The sequence below is a fragment of the Synchiropus splendidus genome, chromosome 1, assembly GCF_027744825.2.
Source record: "Synchiropus splendidus isolate RoL2022-P1 chromosome 1, RoL_Sspl_1.0, whole genome shotgun sequence".
Classification (NCBI taxonomy): Eukaryota; Metazoa; Chordata; class Actinopteri; order Syngnathiformes; family Callionymidae; genus Synchiropus; species Synchiropus splendidus.
The window spans coordinates 13,781,254-13,802,966 of record NC_071334.1 but is presented as its reverse complement, the minus strand read 5'-3'; the positions used below and the strand labels follow the sequence as shown (position 1 = coordinate 13,802,966).

The following is a 21,713-nucleotide window of genomic DNA, read 5'->3' as shown; positions in this document are numbered from 1 at the left end:
GAGGAGGCCTGGTGGGGGGACTCAGTAGAACTGGCTGCCAGCTGCAGGTCCACACTTCTCTGTGTTTCTTGTTTCACTTATCACCCCAGGCAAACAGTCCACAGTTGGTTTCTTTGGTGGACTTTGATTTCAATTCAAATCCAAGTACAATAGATCATCTGCTTTAACTTTTTTTTTTTTACTGTTTATTTTTTAAATTTTACAAAGTACAGGCATGATTGAAAATGATACATACAATGGTTCATAACATGTAAGAAAAGACAGAGAACAATAAAATAAAATACAGACAGAAAAACAATGGGGATATTACAATAACTTATAATTACGATAAGGTTAGATTTCTTTGCTGAAAATGTTCCATTTTGTCCATCTTTTTGTGTACAACCCAGTTTTCAGTCTCAACAGAGAGGTCAAATGCTCCATCTGCTTTATTTCTTCAATAATGTCAGTCCAACTTCGTACATCAGGTCCATCAGTTTTCACCCAGTTCCTTGTAATAGCTTTTTTTTAGCAGCAAGCATCAAGATTTTAAATAAATATTGATCACCCTGTTGCACCTGTGAGGGCCAGCAAACATATCTGTGGGTCCTTAAGAATATTACATTCAAATATCTCCTCAAAAATATTTATAACATTGTCCCAGAACGTTTGTATTTTAGTACAGGTCCAAAATATATGTGAATGAGAAGCATTCATGTGCCCACATTTTCTCCAGCATTGTTGTGGTTTTCCCAGTTGTTTGCCTCTCATATGCGGTGTAATGAAAAATCGAATCAAGGTCTTCCAGCCAAATTCCCTCCATTTTCTGGAAGCTGTAGTACTGTGTTGTGTATTGCACATTAAACCCCATTCTTTTTTAGATATTGTGATTTCCAACTCCTGTTCCCATTTTGTTTCAACATAGTGTGTTTGCACCGTTGTTTTTCTGTAAGCCCATATACACTTTAGAGACTATTTTTGTAGGTACTTCTTTATAAGCCTCTACGAACACCTGAACAATTTCATTTCCTTCAGGAGAGAGTTTGTGTCTAATGTTCCTGACCATATAAATCTGGATATCATCTTGTTCCCTGAGGAGAACTGAGATTCTGAAATTATAATTGGAAGTGATAAAAAGAGGAACGATAGTCTTGGTAAAAGATTCATTTTAAGTACTTCAATTCTTGTCCATCACCAGTGTAGACCATCTAAAAAAATCCAAGTTTATTTTTTTGTTAATATCCTTATAATTTGCTTCGAATAGCTGATTCCAATTATGTGTCAAAAATATGCCAAAGTATTTGATCATCTTTGAGTCCCACTTTACTTTATAGCACTGTTCTATTATTTCACTTGGCACATGGTTGAATGACAGGATTTGGTTGTAGAATATCCATGAGTTTAGCAAAGGTTGAATTAGGGTTTCGGAGATATACCATAATATCATCGGCAAACAATGCTATGATGTGTTTTTCTGTGCCAAACTGAACACCTTCTAGCTAGGTGCATTCCCTAGTTGTTTGTGCCAATGGTTCTATGAAAAGTGCAAAGAGAGAGGGACTGAGGCAGCAACCCTGCCTTGTCCGTTTATTCTTAGTCTTGCTGTAGGATTACTGTAGACAGTTAATAAATTGGCTGTTAAAACCAAATCTCTCCAACACACTGAATAGGAAGGTCCAGCTGACTCCGTCATGCTCTAACTTTGAGAGAGATTTGAGGTGTGTCTCCTGGATCTACCTCTTGAGTCCAGCTTGTCTCAGCCTTAAAGGTCAAGGCTCTTCAGGTGCTGTGACGAGGCTCTGTGCGTCTGCAGAATCCTCTGGACTCGACTGTGAATCTCCTCCCAGTAGGACGGGCCAGTCTGGGACCTGTTCAACGAAACGCAGCCGAGTCAGTGGCAAGTTACTTATCTGAGAATCTTGAAAAAAAAAAACATGGGTATTTTGTGTTTGAGACTTGTTTGAGTGATGACATGTCATGTTTCATCATGTCGCAGAGACATATAAAAAATAAAACAGGTGAGGACCATGTGAGCGAGCAGATTTCCTTGTGTCCACTAGTCTGTGCTATAACATCACCTATGACTCGTGAGGGTTCCAACCTGTGCAGTTATTGCTTTTACCTATAAAATATTCCCGATTTTGTCTGTAACTACGAATTGAACAAGAAAAATAAATCTAATAATGACAATAATAATAAAGCTTTATTTATATGGCGCTTTCCAGGACATGCAAGACTGTGATGACTGCTTATTTGTGACATGTTTTTTGGAGCCAGATTCATAAAGGTAGTTTGCTGGAATTCATTGTTTCTTTTCTCTTTGTTACTCTTTATATCTTCATTATTATGCAGTGAAATTAAGAAAAAGTGAAATGAGTGAGATTTCAGTTTTATTGAGCTACTTCGAGGGTTATACCTTTTTTATTAATGGTTTATTGAACTTGAAAATGGATTTTAAAGAAAGACAGGCAGAGCTGTGTTCAAGACAATTGGGCAAAAAGAAAAAACATGCCCATGTCTCGGTGTGTGGTGCGCATAGAAAATGGTTGACTTGTTTTCCGTTTAAAGTAACAGGTACCTAAGGGAGTTCAATTCTCAGTTGGGTCATTTCCATCAACAATGTATTTCAGCTGTCACACAGTCTCAGTTGGGGAGAAAAAAGTTAGAAGTGAGTGTGCTCGGCTGTGTGTGTGTGTGTGTGTGTGTGCTCTGAAGCACCGAGGCAGACATCAGTAATGGAAGTGCGGCGTAATAAACGCTGATGTTTCCTTTCATCCACATCTATTTGCTGGAAGTAAAGGTGCTGACTGACAGAGCGACCGGGCCGAGCCGCAGTTTATAAATGGAAACTTTTCATCTGTAATCAGATAAACACAAAGAGTCATCAAGGACAAATCGTCCCAGACATGAAGAGACTGGGATTTCTGAGCTTAGGGGGAAACATCATTGCTGGCATCTGTCATTTTCTTTATAGATCATAGATTGGAGTCGAGCCGTGGCCCTCTCGCTGTCGGGGGGAATGTGGCGCTCTAATCCCTCAGCCCCGTCCTGTTTTCATTGGAGAGGAAAGTATCATTCATTTCACACTATTTACTTTACAGTTTAAGATTGTCTATTGATTTTTGTGTTTGCCTATGGAGCGAGGAGAAGGGGGGGAGGAAAGAAAGGCAGCGGTGAAAACAAACAAAACGGAACATCTGTCCCGTCGCCGTGTTGAGCTCACATCTGCGGTGATCGATGGCCAGGTCTCTCTGAATGTATTAAAGTGTGTACCGGGTCAAACGCATCGCAGTGAAGCCGGAACGCAAATCAATACCGTTTTCCTCTTTGTTTTCTCTTCTCTCTGCCTCCTCTCGTTGTAATGGACGAACATGACATGACATCAGTTTGTGTAATATTCCAGATGGAGGCCAACTCATCCAGGTTGGAGTGTGCCACGCAGACACATGCACGCACCCGCATCCTCACATGTGTCAGATATCTTATGTTGATACAAGTATGCTGATGTTCTTTTTATTATCTTTTGGGCAAACTTAAGAAGATGGGTCAGGATTCATTTATCAAGGAAAACAAAGGGTTTTATTCCAACCCAGTGGGAAAGAGATCGAGCGAGACAAAACTCTGAAGCCTGTCAAATTTGCTTTGTTTTGTGTATTTTTTTGTGAAGTGGGCGGCAACTGACGGGCAGTCACTCATCTCAGGGGACCAGACAAGGTTGTGTGTGATGTTGTTTTGTCCAACAGATGACGTCCTCAGCCATCACTTTATTTTCCTCATTCGATTTGATTTACACCCAGATGTAAGACTCAAATGTTGTCACAGAGAAACATGTTTCCTCAGAAGATATTCATGAAGCGTCCGCTCTGCTGCTCATCAAGGTGATTGTTTCAATGATCTTTTTGCTTCAATTCATTGACATTTTTATGTTAAACCAGCTTTCACGCTCCTTTTGTAATACATGTGTGGATACAGTTTGTTTTAACCTTGAAAATGGAATTTGCATTTTCATATCATTGAGTGCCGTATTTTTAGTGGTCATCTATCTTCTTATACAACACACAAGTTCAACTACGTGGTGCTCTTATCGTTTAGTACTTAATAAAGTACAACTTTTCTTTCACAGGTTCACTTGGTATATATATATATATATATATATATATATATATATATATATATATATATATATATATATATATATATATATATATATATATATATATAATTATTATTTTTTTTTTTTTACCTTCCAGTGTGATTCAACATGTTTGGAGATTCCACAGAAGAGCTGGTCCTTCTGACAGGGTTTTTAGTTTTGGCAGTTTTCTCAGGTGATGGAAGCCTTGCAGCAACTGACCCCTGGCGGAGGTCAAACGCAACATGGTTTGATGCAAACATATACAAGAATTAAGACACACAAACCATCACAGCACAACCTGATTCTTCATGATCCAGAAATGAATCATTTTTATCAGTAAGTCAATGAAAGAAAGTGGCATAAGCTTTTGTCAGACTTACATTGTTGGTGAATCTGGAGCCAACCATGTGTGGATCTGCAATGACACACGCTAACACAGAGCTACACAGTTAGCTCAAAACACAGAAATGAGCAGCATATTGTTTCCTGACAGTTGGACAGCATTAGTCAGACAGTCCTGTCATGCCATTTTACTCCCTTTAAAATTCAAGTTAATCTTTTCAAGTCACATTTTTGTCATTTTGACCTCATTAAAACACACGTACTAAACCCAAATTTTTCATTGGACTGACCTACCTTTGAGATCAGACGACACAGCGACGTGACGATTATTCTTTTTTGGAGGCGAGGTCTGCCTGCTGCAGCATCCCACAGCCTGAACAGATCAGAAGAAGGCAAAGTTCTTATCCAGACCCATCCAGTTTGACCACAGCTTTCGTCAAACTTTCAAACATAACTTTTTTTAAACTTGCCTCACAAATGTGTACAAATTCAATTACTTTATTTTGTATTGACTGGTTTCTAAGAATTATTCTAATTTGGTTTCAAATTTCTGTCCATAGCTATAGTAAAGGTCTTTTGCTGATATTCCCGCCACCAGGTTTTCAGTATTATGGCAGGACAATGGAGAGTGTGAGAAAGAGGTGAAGAAGCGGGTGCAGGCAGGATAGAATCATTGGAGAAAAGTGTCAGGCGTGATGTGTGACAAAAGGGTGTCGGCAAGGATGAAAGGGAAGGTGTACAAAAGGGTGGTGAGGCCAGCAATGTTGTATGGTTTGGAAACAGTGGCACTGAGGAAAAGACAGGAGGCAGAGCTGGAGGTAGCAGAGATGAAGATGCTGAGCTTCTCTCTGGGAGGGAGCATGATGGATGGGATCAGGAAGCAGTAGATCAGAGGGACAGCACATGTGGTCAGGTGTTTAGGAGAGAAAGTCAGAGAGGCTAGATGGAGATGGTTTGGACATGTACAGAGGAGAGAGAGCCAGTCCATTGGTAGGAAGATGTTGAGGTTGGAACTGCCAGGCAGAAGGTGGAGAGGAAGGCCAAAGAGGAGATTGATGGAGGTGGTGAAGGAGGACATGAGGTTTGTAGGTTTGAGAGAAGAGGAAGCAGAGGACAGGGTGAGATGGAGGAGGATGATCCACTGTGGCGACCTCTGAAGGGAGAAGCCGGAAGGAAAAGAAGAAGAAGAGGATGTAATACCATAGTATCAATCTGCAATGCAGGTAGTGTCCCTAAATGTGGCTAGTGGGTCAAAGTCATGGAACCATCATGAATATTAATGAAAGGCAAAAATGTCTTTATGTGACGACGCAGGGTCTCAGAGTGTCAAGGATAAGAACAGAGAGGGTTACAATCAGAACAACCAGCCGTACTGGAGCAGGACAATAAAAATGGAGTTTGCACTGGGGCACAGTGTCAACAGAAAACCCCCACAGATGATCATGAAGAAAACAGTGGTACTTGATCAAAACAGAACGTGGCTGCTGCTCTGAAGGAGCCCGAGTGCAGTCTCTCCAACAGCACAGCAAACTAATTCACCACGGGACTTGGTTACTTCATGAGGTATCTATTTGTTAATTGCAGCTTGACTCTTAATTAGGAGGGTTAATTGTCGACAGAAGATCCCCCCAGGAAAACAGGAGAAATGGCTGATGTGTTTTAGCAAATTCCATTTATGAGTCCGACAAAGCAACAAATGGGAACTCTAATTACATCTTTTAATAACAGCGCGCTCCTGGGTTCTGGAAATCAAACATTGGGACAGAGTTTGATGTAAATGAAGAAGAAGTGCACGGTGGGAATGAGGGGAAGAGAAGGAGGGAGGGGCCCCAGGCCTCACTGTGGTGCATTCGCTGCACACAAACACAAAACCTGGTGGTCAAAAGAAGCTCTGCTTTAGCTGATGAAAAATCAGCAGGATGAGTCAGAATCCTGTTGTCAATCACTGGAGAAAATTAGCACATACATACCAGTTTCAAGTGTTTTCATAACGCTCAGCTTCCGGGACTCGCGCTGACATCGCTGGCAGGCTACTATTAATAATTCTGGCTTTACCTCCCACTGTGACGCTTTCTAGTTTTAATACATATATTTGAACATTGTCATTTCAAATACAACCAAATTCAAAAGTTGCACAAGATAAGCGCAAAAAATTAAAAGTGGTCATAATTTTATTCTAACATGAAAGTCATGCTTTATCTTGCCAGCACCTCTGAGTCTGGAAAAGGAAAGACAAAGAGCCGAATAGCACGAGCACATTCTGGATTTTTTTTTTTTTTATCTTCAGTGATGTCAAAATCCATTAACAGCTCAGGTAAGGAAAGAGATTATCACTGCTTTCGTATTAATCCCTTCATTTAATCTTCCCACCAGATTAAGTTAAAATTTGGAAGTCGTGAACTCCATCAGTTGTAAAGCCATTAATTTTATCCTTCTACGTCTGCGTAGCCGGGGCACTGTGTCGGCATTAAACACATCACCGTCCCTACTACTTCAATAATGAGGAGCAATGCAGTCACCGTGTTTTCAGGAAGACGATTTTTAAAGAAAAAAAAACTATTTATTCCATCAATTTCATATTTTTTACAAGCATGTTTGGCATGGCAATGGCTCCCACACCCCTGGGTAGCTGGGGCTAAGATGTAAAGCATACGATGGTTTGATTTTTCAAGGAGAGAGTTTGTTTCTGTCGTACTACTTCTCAGGTTGATTCTGAACACACTGAAGATGTTAGAAAAACAACAAACCAGTGATGGTGGCTGCCTCTCTTTCTTCTTCCCGTAGGGTCCAAGCTGGAGGAGGCTTATCCTCTGCCTGTTGCCCTCTGACAGCAGGCACATTTTGAGGTGTGAGTCTGGGGGCGAGGTTCTACTCATAGAGGACAAGGTGGGCTGCTGGAATCCAAACCCACCATGAACTTTCTTCTCCTTTGTTTGTGGTGCAGGCAAAGGTGAAGGGTTGGAGAGTCTTGACATGCAGTGATTTACAGCAAAGGCCTCAGAAGTCTCCTCAGGTACAGCCTCCCAATCGGCTGTTCTGGATGATATACTTCTCTGTGACTGTGACGACGTTATTTTAGAACCATGCCTGGACCGAGTTAACACCGGGGAATATACGCCGGCCTGTTTGTGAGAAAACACCAGAGAAAAACATGTATTTGTTATTTCACCGCCCCAAACAATCCTCACTGGCCGGCATTTCTTGCAGCAGTTTAGATTTCTCTGCAGACCACAATGTTATTCTGTTACACAAGCATCAGCCATTTTCGCTTCAATGGCATCTGCTCGCTCTCTCTCTGGATACAGATTTGTTCTCCCTTGACAAAACCATAAAACCATTAGCTAAATCATTCAGCTTAAGTGTTACAACAACCACGGAGCTGGCTGTCTGTGCCGCTGCAGAGGCAACCTCTGCAGAATTACTTCAATAACTCTAATGGCCACTAACATCATTCTTCGCTGCAATATCCTACTTCCTGTGGGTAATGCCAACCGGGGATAAATAAGTTAAGATAAAATGTTAATTGCATTTGTTGGCCATCTCCAGTTTAATATCATAAAGGTGCATTATGAGGCTGTAAAACCAGGATCATCTAAATGCTAATTAGGGAAATCACACGGCATTAAAAGTATTTTTAAAAGAAACTAAATGAAGAATAAATCCTCCTTCAGGTTGCCATTTGAGGATGCTAAGATTTAATGGAATTATGCTAAGCGCGCCCGCCCCCCCGCCTCCCTTTCCCCAGCTTCGCCAACCTATGACTTCATTCAGCTTTGTTCTGCTCCCAAAATGTCTCACTTTTTGTCAAGTGTTTTCATCAGTGGAATAAACAGCACACAGTTCAGCGACAGAGGAAGCAGACTGCCGCTTGTGATTTGACTAAAATACAAAACGAAAAATGCACCAAAGTGCTGTTTCTTTAATATTCAAAAGTAGCAGACGGTAGACTCCAGCTATTGCGTACAAAACAGTAAAGGCTATGACAACACGGTGCGGCATGAGAGAGAATTGTCTTGCCAAGGGAAATAATGGAAGACCCTCACCCTCATGTTTGGCTTCCAAGGAATCTGTGTGCAAACATGCTGGTAGATATCACCATCACAGATCTGCTTCCCACTAATTACATTTACAAGGAGTGAACAAATACCCTTCAATCGCAGCCTGTATGGATAAGTAGCTACGGCAACGATAAAAAGCAGCAACGTATGCTGAACACAACCAAATGTCATGGCAGGCAATAGCACATAGTGCTGACTGACAAACAGGTTTCCTTGACTTGTGGCCAAGTTCAAGGGTCTCTGGGTTTTTTTTCAAGTTATTTGTGTTTGTTGCCTCTTCAGAAAGACAATTGAAGATGCTGATCTGACCATCAAATGCATATTTTTTTCCTTATTGGTCCATCTACGCAGAATAAACAACAACGTACAACAGTAGTACGTACGGGTATCGGCAATAATTTGGCTATGCAGGTATCCTGAGACAGGTGTGGCGATACAACAGAGAATATTACATGGACAAAGGTTTATTGTTACAAGCTAGTCCTGACCTACAGAAAAGTGTAGCAGTTTGTGACGAGGGCAGCGGTGAGCACACTCCCAGGCCCAGTGGGTCGCTGAAGAAAGCTGTGTTGCTTGGAGCAGGGGTTCTTAAACTTTTTGATCTCAGGGCCCAGCCTTCCCAGAACAAATGGGCCCAGAGCCCATACAAGTAATCCAACTGATTCATTACTCTTGATTTCATTTGTGATCAATAATCATATTTAATCTACTTACACATAAACAAACCTTGTGAAATAACATGGAACCATGTGAATGAAATAAATAAACCTATGTCTCATAAATGACATAATAAATGATATAGCCACAAAATGTTAATTTTCAAAACTGCTTATAATTCAAGAACTTCTTCTTTCAAGAACTCCATAGTTGTTAACTATCACAGATTTGCAGCTGTCAAGTCAATTTAGTGACCACTACTGCCACCATACGTGGTTCATGAATTAAAACCCTCACGGCCCAAAGGTGTAAAACAAAGGAGGCGCTCGTGGCCCAACCAGGGGCCCCGGCCCTATGTTTAAGAATCACAGACTTAGAGGTTAGCAACAATAGCAAGAACCATACTCTGCGATTTGTGGCAGTTCAACATCAAACCAATCACAGAAGCCAATTGCAAGTAACATGGCTACAGTATCAACTACTTGTTAGAAGACTTAATGTGCCAAAAAAAACACATATCACATCATCACAGCACATTTAAAATATGAATACACGCTTCGTGAATGCATTCAATCTGACATGCAACTCACATCCAATATCGTGAGAAGTATTTCTTAAGACAATATAAGCAAGTGCTGATTATACGGATTTTAGTTTGCAGCAACAAGGAAACCAAAGTTGAGCATTTCAATAGAAATACTTCATCAATGAAAAACAATTCACAAGATAAATGACGGTGCAACATTATAGTCCAGATCAAATTAATGGCACGACACAGCCTAATTTAAAATGCATTGCATTGTTGGTGCGTGTGTGTGAGAAGTGAAGACACACTCACAGGTGATGAAGCTGAGACCTGTCTCCCACCACTCTCTTCAATGACTGATGCAGTGGAGAACTTTACTTTTGGAAGGATTCCCTGAAGAGTGAGAGACGATGTGAACAAACTAAGCAGCCCTCAGAAGGAAATGAAGACAAAAGAACAGATAATGGCGCAGCTTGCAACACCAATTTACAAGCACATATCTTCAATTTAAGCTGCCTTGAGAGAAACAAATTGCAGAACAGAAAATGGCTTCAGTGGTGTTTAAATAACGTGACATTGGGAGACAGGCGTCTAAATTGCTATGTATGAAAAGACCAAGCAGAGAGGTGAATGGTGTTTAAAAACACAAAGGGAAACGCGGCAAGTGCAGAGAGGAAAAATGATTTTAAAAAAAAACAGCTGCAGAGAGAGAGAGAGAGAGTGGTGGAGCATGAAGCAGCTGATGAAAGAAGCAAAACATGATAAGTGCTAAATGAAAAGCAGGGAACTTTGTAGTTTAGTCCTCCGTGTAGCAAAAATGGGTAATATATCCCCAAGGAGCTCAGCTGAAGTAAAGACGTGGTGTTTGAATGGTAAAGTAGGCCTGTGTGTGATGAGCACACGTTGGAAGGCGACTCACTTTGTGGGAGCTGCAATCTCCTCCAATCTCTGAATGACAAATCTAACACTGATGCCAATCAAGCCGAGACCGCCTCTGCCGGCAGGGTCGCACTGACATGTGGACATGTCGTGAAAACGTGCCCTAGGACAAATTCAGCGGCGTGCCATTTGAATTTGCTCAATCAGGTAGGAGTGCAGGAGTGAATGACATGTGTTATGAGCTGCACCTCGCGCCGCAATGAGACGTTTGAAAGAAAATGAAGAGAGCCACTGCCTACAGGGAAGGAAGAGCACGGCTGCATCAGTACGTCTCTCTCTGCTGCTCCATCTCCTGACAACAGTCTCGCAGCAGGATACAGGAATCGTCGGCTGTTTGCCTTCATGCTTGCCACGATCTCTCCCTCAGATTCTGTAAACACACAAACACAAACTCAAGAGCTTTGTTTTGCCACATGACAACAGGATACAACATGGGCTTGATGCACCCATACGGCATCATTGAAAATACCTGGAGGCACCAACTGAATCAGCTCAAAAGTTGTGGTGTCAGCTAGGCAGAAGGAAAAAGCAAATACAGCTTGAGCAAACGATCAGTATCACAGCTAATAGCCTATAAGCTTGCACAGCAGAGGATTCAGGACTAAGAGATGAGGAGGAAAATCTCAGGAGGCTGTTTACCTTCCAGGAGGTCGGCTACATCAGCAGGGTCAACAACACCGCTGAAAGTCTGGTAAATCACAAAAGGAACACACAGGGCATCAATACTCATAACAAGGCTGACACGACAGCGCAGAGCAGGCACTGTGAATCCCTAAAACTAAACATGAAATTGGTCAAAACAACCATCCCTTCATTATCGGCAGATATGGGGAATTTGTTTGACACATTTAAGAAAACTGCCTTTTACTTTAACATGATCTGGAGGAGTGTTCTGCGCATTCCAACCTCAGGGTATGTGACAATCACATCATTTCTCATTTAGTGCATGAAAGTAACACAGCAATTCCAATAAAACAAATAGTTAGCACCACTAAGTGTAACACATTCAATAGTTATACTGCTACTATTACTACTACGATAGTAATAACGATGTAATTTTAAACTCTGTTTCGTTTACTTCTTCTAGTCATTTATGACACCTCAAAGAAAATTGAAAAATCACGTATCTGCATGAGCGGAGAAAAGACAAAAAAACACTTGCACAACCAAACCCAACACCTGACCAGGGTATTGGACACCAAGATTTATTTTCCTTCATGCAGATGTCACGAGGAAGACATTTACAGAGTATATACAATGTGCTGTAGCAAAACTTGTACATGTCTTAAACTCAATAACTATTCTCACCTTCTCAAATGTCATATTTTGATTGAAGAGTAGAGGGAAGACTGGGGGCTGGCAGGGCGTTCTCTGACACTGGCCTAACATGTACACCTTTAAAAAGATGTAGCTCTTCTGAGACAGAATGATTCCTGGACAGGAGACCTACAATCACACAAACATTAAAATGAACATACACCACATTCACCAGCAAAAGGAGCTTCTGACTCAGTCGATAATTCTGGAATGCCCTTGAAGCACTTTTTTTCAAAGGATGATAGGTTTGTTTTGTCGGTTAACACAATAATAATCGAAACTATAACGCAAAACATTGAGTTTGTAAGGCACATCAGAAACGATGCAATATCAATTTACAAATATATATACCACTTAAAATGAGCTTCAATATCATTCACTGGAACTTCGTAAGGGATATCTAATATCTAGACTCAAGATATACTTAACACAACTAACAACACTGTACCACAAATATAGCTATACTCGAAATGAGAGGTGAACGTGATAGAAACTGTGCAAGTCAAGCTAGCACTATTACAACAGGTATATTTATCACCTCGCAATCTCTTTGACATACTTACTGCAACAATGTTGACACACACGGAACATTTTAAGGACTTCTGGCGAAGTTTGGAGGAGGAACTTTTCTTCAGAGTTGCCATTCAACTCGACTCGTCGTCATGGATGCTAGCGGCAACGCCAACTGAGCGCGTGCACAGTCACGTGACGTGTCCCAGTGACGCATGGCACATCAGGCACGTAAGTAAACACAAGTGCGACACGTCATAGCACCGTATTTTAAATGACCGTCGTGACGCATACTCGCGTCCAATGTGGCTGATACAAGACGGTACATTAGGTGGGACTCAATATGAAGAGTATTGCGAGAGAGGAGGTGCCAGGACCTCCAAATAGTAGGTTGTACCTTGAGAAGTTAAACTACAAAAACATGAAAAAAAAAGTTCAATTGACTTGAGGCAACACAACTGTCGTTAAAACTATGTAGTTTAAGTCTCATTCACCTAATCATTTCTGGACATTGCTTTGTGGACGTCTTTGATGTTTGTTGCGTATCAATAATGCCTTTGATGTCTAATCTCATCTTTCCAGCTCTGCAACCAGGCTGTTGTAAATACAAAGACATGACAGGGGTCAAGACAGCGTCATTTGTTTTGTAGAAATCTTTATTTACTAGGGAACGTCAACGTAAGAATCGGGAGCCATCAGACCAGTTGCTTCGCCCATTGTCTTCTGACCAGGTTTGGTGAACCTATTGGAACCATGGTGTAGGTTTCTCTTCCTCAGTTGGCTGGTGACTTTGGGTGAAACGAACTTGAGCCACAGTTGCATCTCCATCTTAATTTTACATCTGTAGTTTCCCATATTATTCTCCCCAAAGATTTGACTTTCAGTTTATTAATATGACGTTTTGATCCCTCAGCAAGGCAGCCGAATGCCTCACAATGAAATAAATAAAGCATGAATAAAAATTACCTTTAAAAAGAAGATTCAGTAACACTCACTACAACCTCATAAAGGATATCGAATGTCTAATACAACTACAAATCTGTCACCAAGATGTTCGGCCACCCAAGTCTTCAGTTGAAGATGCTTTGATTTGAGGACTGACTGTTCTAAATAGATTATGAAGAAACTTTAAAGTCACGGCTTTATTTACTGTACATCAACAAAGGCATTGAAGGCATGATGTGACAAAGTCTCTTTTGAACATCTGATGAGTCATGCTTGAAATTTAGACAAAACCGAGTGCCAAGTTTGATCCTCAGCCATGCATAATAACACATCCGTGAAAATATATAAAGTCTTTGCAGAGATTCTCCAAGTAATGAAGCGTGAAGGATCCTCCTGCTACGGTGCTCGGCACTTTATCAGTCTGTCCATCTGTCCGTCTAGTTCCTGACACTGCGCACATGCTCTCTGTCTGAAGCCTCCTTCTCTGCAGCGCCACCCTTCCTGTCAGCTGTCTGAGCTGTTACTTCAGACCTGAAAAACAAATTATTACAAAGACTATTAAGTCATGAATATTCAGGTTGACAAGGCAACAAACAGTTTTACATTTGGCAAGTGTTGTCCTTGATGTGGTTGTTCTGTTTGTAGTAGTCCAGGAAGGTCCGAGCCACGTTTCTGCCGAGCTTCATGTCTGAGGAAGTGGAGTTAAAGACGTCTTTGTGGAGACTAAAATGTCCATGAACGAGTACTTGAGGTAGAATCAAAAGGTGAACGTTAAACCTGATACAGTGATGGTTTATGACATTAAATCAGAACGAGTAAAAAAAAACGCAAGTCCCCTTTGACCTTTCTGCAGCTCATTCAGATGGCCTCACCACTGTGAAGACTCAGGAACTCTCCCAACCAGTCAGGGACATAGGCAGAGTATCCACAATAAACTGTACACTCAGTGAGCTGGCAATCATGGATGATGATGTGTTCATGGATGATGGATCATGACCTCACGATTCACAAGCACAAACCATCAAACTTGGTGAAGATGATGCAGTTTTCCTTTGAAGCATACAGCTGTGCCTGCTGCAAAATAGTGGCTCTACAGAGAATTGACGCTAGGGGGCGTGAGTATATCTCTTTATTTTTCTCCTATTCGTTGTGAATGTCACAATGAAAAGAAAATCTTTGAAATTGTGTGTGTGTCCTGTAAGTCAAATGTTACAAACCCTAAAACATTCAACTTCATATGAGGGAACAAAACATAAAATGAAGACAAAAAACTGCCGAAACACCAAACATCTGTCGCCTATAATCATTTTTTTTTGCCCCATGCCATCTCAACTAGATACATACATTGTACACGTATTCTGCTTTGTCCTTCAGAGGACGGTTGCATGGGGAGCTGTGCTCATCTCAGCATCAATAGGCAATAGGCGAGGGACACCCTGGACAAATTGCCAGTCCATCACACGGCACAAATGTATAGACAAACAACCATTCATTCACTCACACATTCACATCTAAAGGAAATACAGTGTGCTAAATTAACCTGACGTCCAAATGGCAATGTGTTTGGACCGTGGGAGGAAACTGGAGAACCTGGAGAAAACCCACGAGCACACAGGGAAATTCCCTAAAACAAGATATATGGTAGTAATCACTGCCCTCAAAAACCGATGGATTCACAAATGCATTGATAATGTCCTCTATCGACAATGTTTGAAATGCTATAAAATGAATCAAGTGATGTAAATAAAAGAAATGTTTTGGGTTAAAAAAGTGAATTAGGTTGAGAGACTCCACAATCCAGGTGAATTTGTAACCCAACTGTCTATTGTGGAAACGTATAGCACTCACTAAAATCTTGCATAAAAGTCCTGATGTGACATTCAAAAACCACCAGTAATTCATTTTATGTCAGGATTTATAGCTTGTCCTTTCAAAGGCACAGACTTGGACATTTGGTCTGCAACAAGTTTAAGGTGGTAGATTGTATCCCCTTGCATCACAATAATGTATCGAGTTGGCTTTAAATATTTGACTGGGTGTGTTGCTTTGAAATGTTTGAAGCTTTCTGTCATTCATTCGCAAAGAAATGAGCAGCCTGCTGCTAAACCATTTGACATTCTGATTAAGGGACATTAAATAAACCACATGTGATGGTTAACAGCCAAATCTCTGAACCCGGAGTGAATCACACATCGGCAATTATTTTAACAGCGAGAGCTTATTTATATTCAGAGGTGAGATGCTGCATATCATCCTCCAGTCCGGTTTGTCCCCACTGTATTAGGGAAGATATCAATAACTGCACTGCTTGTATAAAAGGGCTGAGTGCTCATGAGTGCTGTTGCCAGGACGGCGGCCATTAGGATTCCAGGGCGACTCATGACGGCAATAAGACGCTGGTAATGAACGAGTTCAACGCCACAGAATACTGTCAGGCTTCCCAATCACCAAGTGCCGGATAAATAATAACAGTGTTGGCACCAGAAGTACATTTCATCGGGTCACTGAGAAGAGTGGACACTGGTCGATATCAGCTGCCAATCAATCACACATGCCTGGCTTCGCTTCTGTACAGAAGTGTATAGATTTTTGACCTAAAACAATATGGCAAGACCTTTTTCACTCACGAAGCCCTGATGAGTCTCCATCCCATCAATTCTGTAAAAGGATGGAACGTGATTGAACAATACGGCGGCATAATTTGTCACGCTGTCGTTGGTGATAGTCAGATATGAGCTGGCATCCATCTGTCACAGCCACTTTATCGAAGGAGCATAGACATAGATTTCCTTTTTCCACTTTTCAGGCCAGACTTTTATGGCTTTATGGTTGTATTAAAATAAATAAATCCTTTACCATATAGAACCACTTGATAGAGATGATACAGGTTTGGACAAAATTCAGAATTTGGAATTTTAGTGTTTGAATATTGACTCATTTCCCGCAGCTCTCTGTGTCTTCAGGGCCTCGGGTTTGACAAGCATGATATAAACCAGAAGTTCTTAACCTTTTTGATCTCGGGGCCCACCTTTTCCAGAAGAAATGGCCCTGGGGCCCATTCAGTGTAAGTTATTGATCGCAAAATCAGGAGTAATGAATCCATTATTACTCCTGATTTTGTGATCAATAACCATATTGAATCTACTAACACGTAAACAAACCAAAACCTTGTGAAATGACATGAAACCATGTGATCATCGCAAAGATATTTGTCATCGGAAAGTCCAACCAACAGTAGGACCAAGTCATGTTCATCAAATTTACTCAAGAAAAAAAAGGAAAAAAATACCCTTTGATGCAAACTGTTGAGAAAATTGGAAAAACTTCATAAAATAAATTTAATAAAATGATGTCTAAATATCATAAAAAATACATTTTATATAAACTCCAAAGAAGATATAAGTAAAGTGTAAATGATAGTATTGCCATAAAATGTAATAATTAATTTTCAAACTGCAGGTGCTTTCATGAATATTTTTCATTTTTTCTTTTGAACAACTTTGCAGCTGTCAAGTCAATTCAGTGACTCACCATATGTGGCCAAAGTATTAAAACTGAGTGTCTTGTGTAAAACAAAAAGCGGCCCAACAATGTCACTGATAAAAACTATACTTTTATTCTGCGCTCGCACCTCTGAATTCTGAAGCAAACTCATTGGAGCATGAAAACATCATGTTTGCAGGTCAGTTCTCGGCTCTGAGTCTCTGCTACCACATCAGACAGAAGCCGTCTGAGAAGCCTGCAGGACCAACTAAAGAGTGAGCTGCTTGCTTGAAAGTAACATTTTCTGGCTGAATTTCAAACAGATTTTAACACTGTGTGCTCTCTGTGTCCTGTGACTGTGTTATTCACAGTATACTTGCATTCATTAAAAAAAAATGAGTGTGTACATAAGACAAGAGCATATTTGAGTTTCTATCCCCTTTATGAGTGTAGACTGACCTCTGTAAAGTTTTGGGTGTTTTCCTCTCTTCACTTTCATCAGCAGAGCTCAGAGCCAGCGCTGAGTTGTTTGGCCAAGCACGCTCTGTGACAAAAATATCTCCCAGACCCCACCGTGAGCAGATGGCCTCTCAGCTTGGATTGTCACGACTCACCGTCTAGTACAGGAGGTTTTGTGATGGACGGTCAGTTTCTGAAGGAGAACTTCATCCGTTGGGTGAATGCAGAGACGCACAGGTTGCCCTGACCGCTGTCTGGCAGGTTGCCGGGGGCAACCGTAGACGTTGGAAGGAGCGAAAACTGATCTGTCTGTGAGCGAGACGGCAGTTGTGGCTTCCATTAAAGAGTTGGGTGTAACTGCAATTAAACTTCAGGCAGGAAAATGTGTTGCTGGTTCATTTGCTGCTAAAGTGGAAAGGTTGTCACCTCTCCCAGTCGGAACGACACACCTCAGTGTCTTCAAAAAGGCTTTCAGCTGTCTTACCACTTTGGAGTGAGGTGTGTCTCGTACATCTGTGGACGCATAATGGCCTTGTTCAGTCAATAACGGGTCATTGTCAAGGCTCAAGGGCATCCCAGCTTATGCGCCGATGAGTTAGACAAAAAGGTTTGAGAATAGCGGGACTTGTTTACTACAGCTGTTTACTGTCACAGCAGTGTTTAGCACCATCGTCCCCTCACGCCTGGTTCTGGCTGACAGACAAGGTGACAACCAGAAGACCGGGCCCCCAGTGGCACAATGGACAAGACAGGAGGAGAACGCTGTCCAGATCTGATCAGAGTTAACAAGGAGACGAGCAAGGAGACATTGGACCCATCAATACAGGCCACTGACACTTGCTGTCACCACGGTGACACATGGGGAGCTAATTATCAATGAATAATTAAGAGGCTGGTCAACAACAGCAATACAGAAAAGGGTCAATTTCGTCCCTGGACTAAAGGCGCCCTGTTGCCAAGAGATAAACAAGGAGCTCAAAGCTTTAATCTTTGTCAGGAGGAATCATCATCGCCATAGAGACGACATCTGAATCTTAATTAATATCAGCAAAAAATGGAATTCACACTGTCTGGTTCCTCTGAACCCTGCTGAGAACAAAACATTTTGGTTTCATCTGACATTTTAATATTACCATTGTTCATATGTTGTCATTATATGACCGATGAAATGCCACTTCCTTTGACAACACTTTTTTTCTCTCATTTGCTCCAAATGTATTTCAAGCCGTCCTGCTGGTCAGTATTCTACCATCACACTTCACTTCATGGTGCCGCTGGAAAGGCTTGTATCAGCAGGAACCTTTGGCTCCTCAGTCCGAGCTAGAGATTGCTCTTATAATTCAAGTTCGTCTTTCTGCAATGCTTGTTTGAACAGCTTTGTTCCCAGAACAGGACTTAACTAAATGACTATCAAGTTAGGATCATGAATGATACTGAGGGAGATACTTGCAGACAAACTCTCCCAGACTGCCACACAGTGTTTCCAGAATTTGTCCTCTATTTACAAGGGGGTATAACAGCAGTACTGCAACTCCTTCCTGGCTGGTCTGGTGCCATCGGATCACTGCAGCTCATCCAGAATGTAGCGGCATGACTGGTCCTAAATTTGGCCAAATCCCCTCACACCACACAACTCTGCTCCCTTCACTGGCCTCCGGTTACCTGGCTTTCGAGCTGCCTGTATCTGGTTCATGACACGCGCGTGTCTGTACTGGGCTACTAACGGGTCAGGCACAGGCTGACACAGTCTTGAGTTTTACACAGAATAATACATCTGAAATAACTGTTGATAGCCAGCTGCTGGCTCACTTCTACCTACAAATATCCTGTCGAACCTTTTCTTCTTTCAACAGCCTCCCTGATCTGAACCTAACTTGGTCACACTTCTCCCGTACATGTCATTCACCACTCCAAACCACACAACATGGCAGATCTCACAACTTTCCTCCACCTATTCCACCCTGCCTGCACTCTCCTCTTCACCTCCCCTAATATCTTTCCATTTATCTGCCTGACTGACCCACAATAGCCCTGGCTACTGACGTCCTTACTTCCACCTCTCTGCCTCTTTATTACGCTTCACTACTCTCACAAATCACTTGACAAAAAAACAAGCTTGGAAAAAAAAAAGCATCTATAGATATCAACAGCCGACTTCCCAGAACCAGATGGTGGCGAAACATAGATCAGTTTTACAACTTCTGACATTTAAAAGTCTTCCTGATCGAACAACAACTTTGGCAGCTGGTATCATCGTCAGTTAACAGTTAACTCTTCAGCCACCGAGTCAATCTAGCTCCATACTATTATTATCCAGGTATAGCCATACTTTTGTGTGGATAGACACATTGACTAGTGTGTCAGTGTTTACGTGCGTGGGGGCCGGTTTGTGTCGGCTGGTGCTCTGGACTGCTTGGTGCGCTTTCTCATTTGGACTTGTCGCTGTGATATGATGTGCATGATATGTGATGGCGAAGCACATTTGCCTGCGAGCTACATCATTTGCATACTTGCCACTGCCTGTCCGATGGGTGTCAGGTTCACTGATGCGTGCGGTGCTTCATTGACAGCTCCTGTGTTGATGGAGTCCCACCGTTAGGACGTGGTGCACATTTGGGCACAGCTTTTGGCAGACAGGTAGCAAACAGGAGGTTGGCTCTGTGTGTGTGTGAGAGTGTGTGTACTTCATGTGTGCAGACAAAGGGGCAGCCAAATGCAATATGCAATATTTATCTGACTTATTTTTGTTTTTAGTATTTACAAAAAAACGAAAAAGTGGCAGCAGCAGATAAGCTTTCACTAATGTTAATGTTAATGTTGAGGAAAAATATAAAATTTGCATAATAAGCATTCATTTCATATTATTATTTTGGTGTCAGACAATTGCCATTTAAAGGGTTTGAACAACACAATAGACAGCTGAAGGAAGGTTCTTTCATCTTACATTCAATATTGACCCAAAGACAACGAAAGCCGCAGCCGTTTCATTGAGAAATGACGCTCCAAATGCTTCAAATAGTTTGTCAAAGTCAAAGGGAGTCGCAGACACACAACGCGATCCTCACATGCAGACTCACTGCTCAGTTAATAGAAAGTCAAACAGACTTAAGCTTGAAATTTACAGAGCAGTCCCCACGATACAAAAGAAACAAATGTCTGAGGCTAAAGTAAAAAAGACTGCGAGCGCACACACACACTCACGTAAGGATCTACACCGAAGCACAGCCGCGTGCACAATGTCACACACGCCTTTAAATGATTAGAGGACAAAGAGAAGACAGACACACGGCGGAGGTTGTCCCTGCGGCTTCGGCGAGGAGGATTCTCAGCTTGACTAGATGATATAATGAGCTGTTATGTTCTGGATGATGAGATGAGAGGAAAGGACAGAGAGGGGGACACAAGACGAGACATCGCAAAACAAATACAAGACGGAGCACACTAGACGCTCACGCTGCGACAAATGTCGCAGGTGTATAGAGGGCTAAGAGCGCCTGCAAGAGACACCAGAGGACGTTTGGAGACCTTAAGGATTCAGGTGTCATGGATGTGTGTGAAGGACTGGTCGTGTGTGTAAGCGACAGGTGAGAGAGGGGAAGGGGGTGTCGGGATGCTAAAGGTCACTGTTGATGATTTGCACGCTCCATCAAGCCGACTGCCAGGGCGTAAAAAGCGACATGGCTGGTTCCTTCAACCTGCGTGACCCCAATCTCCACTTTACACCAGGTCCCCGTGCTGCCCGCCGACCCTCTGGAGCCCCCCACACATTGAACACCTCCACGTCTATACCTGAACACACAAATAAACATACTTCCGGAAAACAAAGCCCAAACAAGAAGATGAAGCCGAGTCTCCGCAGCAGGGTTGACTTTCCCTCACAATGACCTTCAGGAGAAAATGCAGCACATGTGCACGAGCGAGCAAACACACAAGCAGAATCTGTCTTCTCCTTTCTTGTCTCCTTCAGAGCCCCCGTGCCACCAAAGCACCAGGTGGAATTTGTTATGTGCCGTTTGTTTAGCATAATGGCCAGACATCTGTCTCCTCAATGTAGGGCTAACTATTGGTATGCAGTTGTGGTGGGATGCCGTGTGCATGCCTGCGCCCCCATTTCCATCTGAAGGAGGATATGATGCAAAAAAACCTGCAAAGTTGCCATGAGAAGATTCAAAGGCAAAAAAAGTAAATGATCCTTTTCCCTTTTTTTTTTGCTCATTTAATTAATGTGCCATCTTTGGCTTCATTTGCTACCTGTGAAAAGATTTTCATTAACAAGATGAAAAGCAGTGAAAGTGAGACAATGAAGTGGATTCCTCTGAAGAGATGTGGCACGGTGGAAACACTAGAGGGCACTAGGGCTACG

The 21,713-nt window shown here is 42.0% G+C and overlaps 2 protein-coding genes and 1 long non-coding RNA gene across 6 annotated transcripts in view; 1 reads left to right on the top strand and 2 right to left on the bottom strand.

Moving 5' to 3' along the window:
• Positions 1 to 176: 176 nt before the first annotated feature.
• Positions 177 to 12,725, bottom strand: spata6 (spermatogenesis associated 6). Of its 4 annotated transcripts, none has more exons than XM_053876131.1 (12): positions 12,517 to 12,725; positions 11,945 to 12,082; positions 11,276 to 11,324; positions 11,106 to 11,147; positions 10,876 to 11,006; positions 10,010 to 10,090; positions 7,204 to 7,578; positions 4,751 to 4,829; positions 4,495 to 4,544; positions 4,223 to 4,335; positions 1,717 to 1,847; positions 177 to 557 (listed from the first exon to the last, which is right to left on the bottom strand). In XM_053876131.1, the coding sequence occupies exons 1-11, from the start codon at positions 12,595 to 12,597 to the stop codon at positions 1,742 to 1,744; spliced, it is 1,245 nt and encodes a 414-aa protein (XP_053732106.1). In that variant the 5' UTR covers positions 12,598 to 12,725; the 3' UTR covers positions 177 to 557; positions 1,717 to 1,741. The 4 variants fall into 4 exon arrangements, with proteins under 4 accessions (XP_053732106.1, XP_053732108.1, XP_053732099.1 ...); XM_053876133.1 differs by having other exon boundaries at positions 178 to 1,847; positions 7,204 to 7,280; positions 7,368 to 7,578; XM_053876124.1 differs by having other exon boundaries at positions 178 to 1,847.
• LOC128765431 (uncharacterized) lies at positions 12,701 to 17,639 on the top strand. Its single transcript, XR_008415890.1, has 4 exons — positions 12,701 to 13,221; positions 14,054 to 14,172; positions 14,262 to 14,523; positions 17,091 to 17,639. It is a non-coding gene; the product is annotated as an uncharacterized LOC128765431 (long non-coding RNA).
• agbl4 (AGBL carboxypeptidase 4) overlaps positions 13,107 to 21,713 on the bottom strand; it is a 238,795-nt gene continuing 230,188 nt past the window's right edge. Inside the window, exons 12-13 of the mRNA XM_053876093.1 lie at positions 14,012 to 14,096; positions 13,107 to 13,939 (exon numbers count right to left, since the gene is read on the bottom strand). Of these exons, the coding sequence (XP_053732068.1) occupies positions 13,846 to 13,939; positions 14,012 to 14,096 (179 nt within the window). The 3' untranslated portion in view covers positions 13,107 to 13,845. The remainder of the gene's footprint in view (positions 13,940 to 14,011; positions 14,097 to 21,713) is intronic.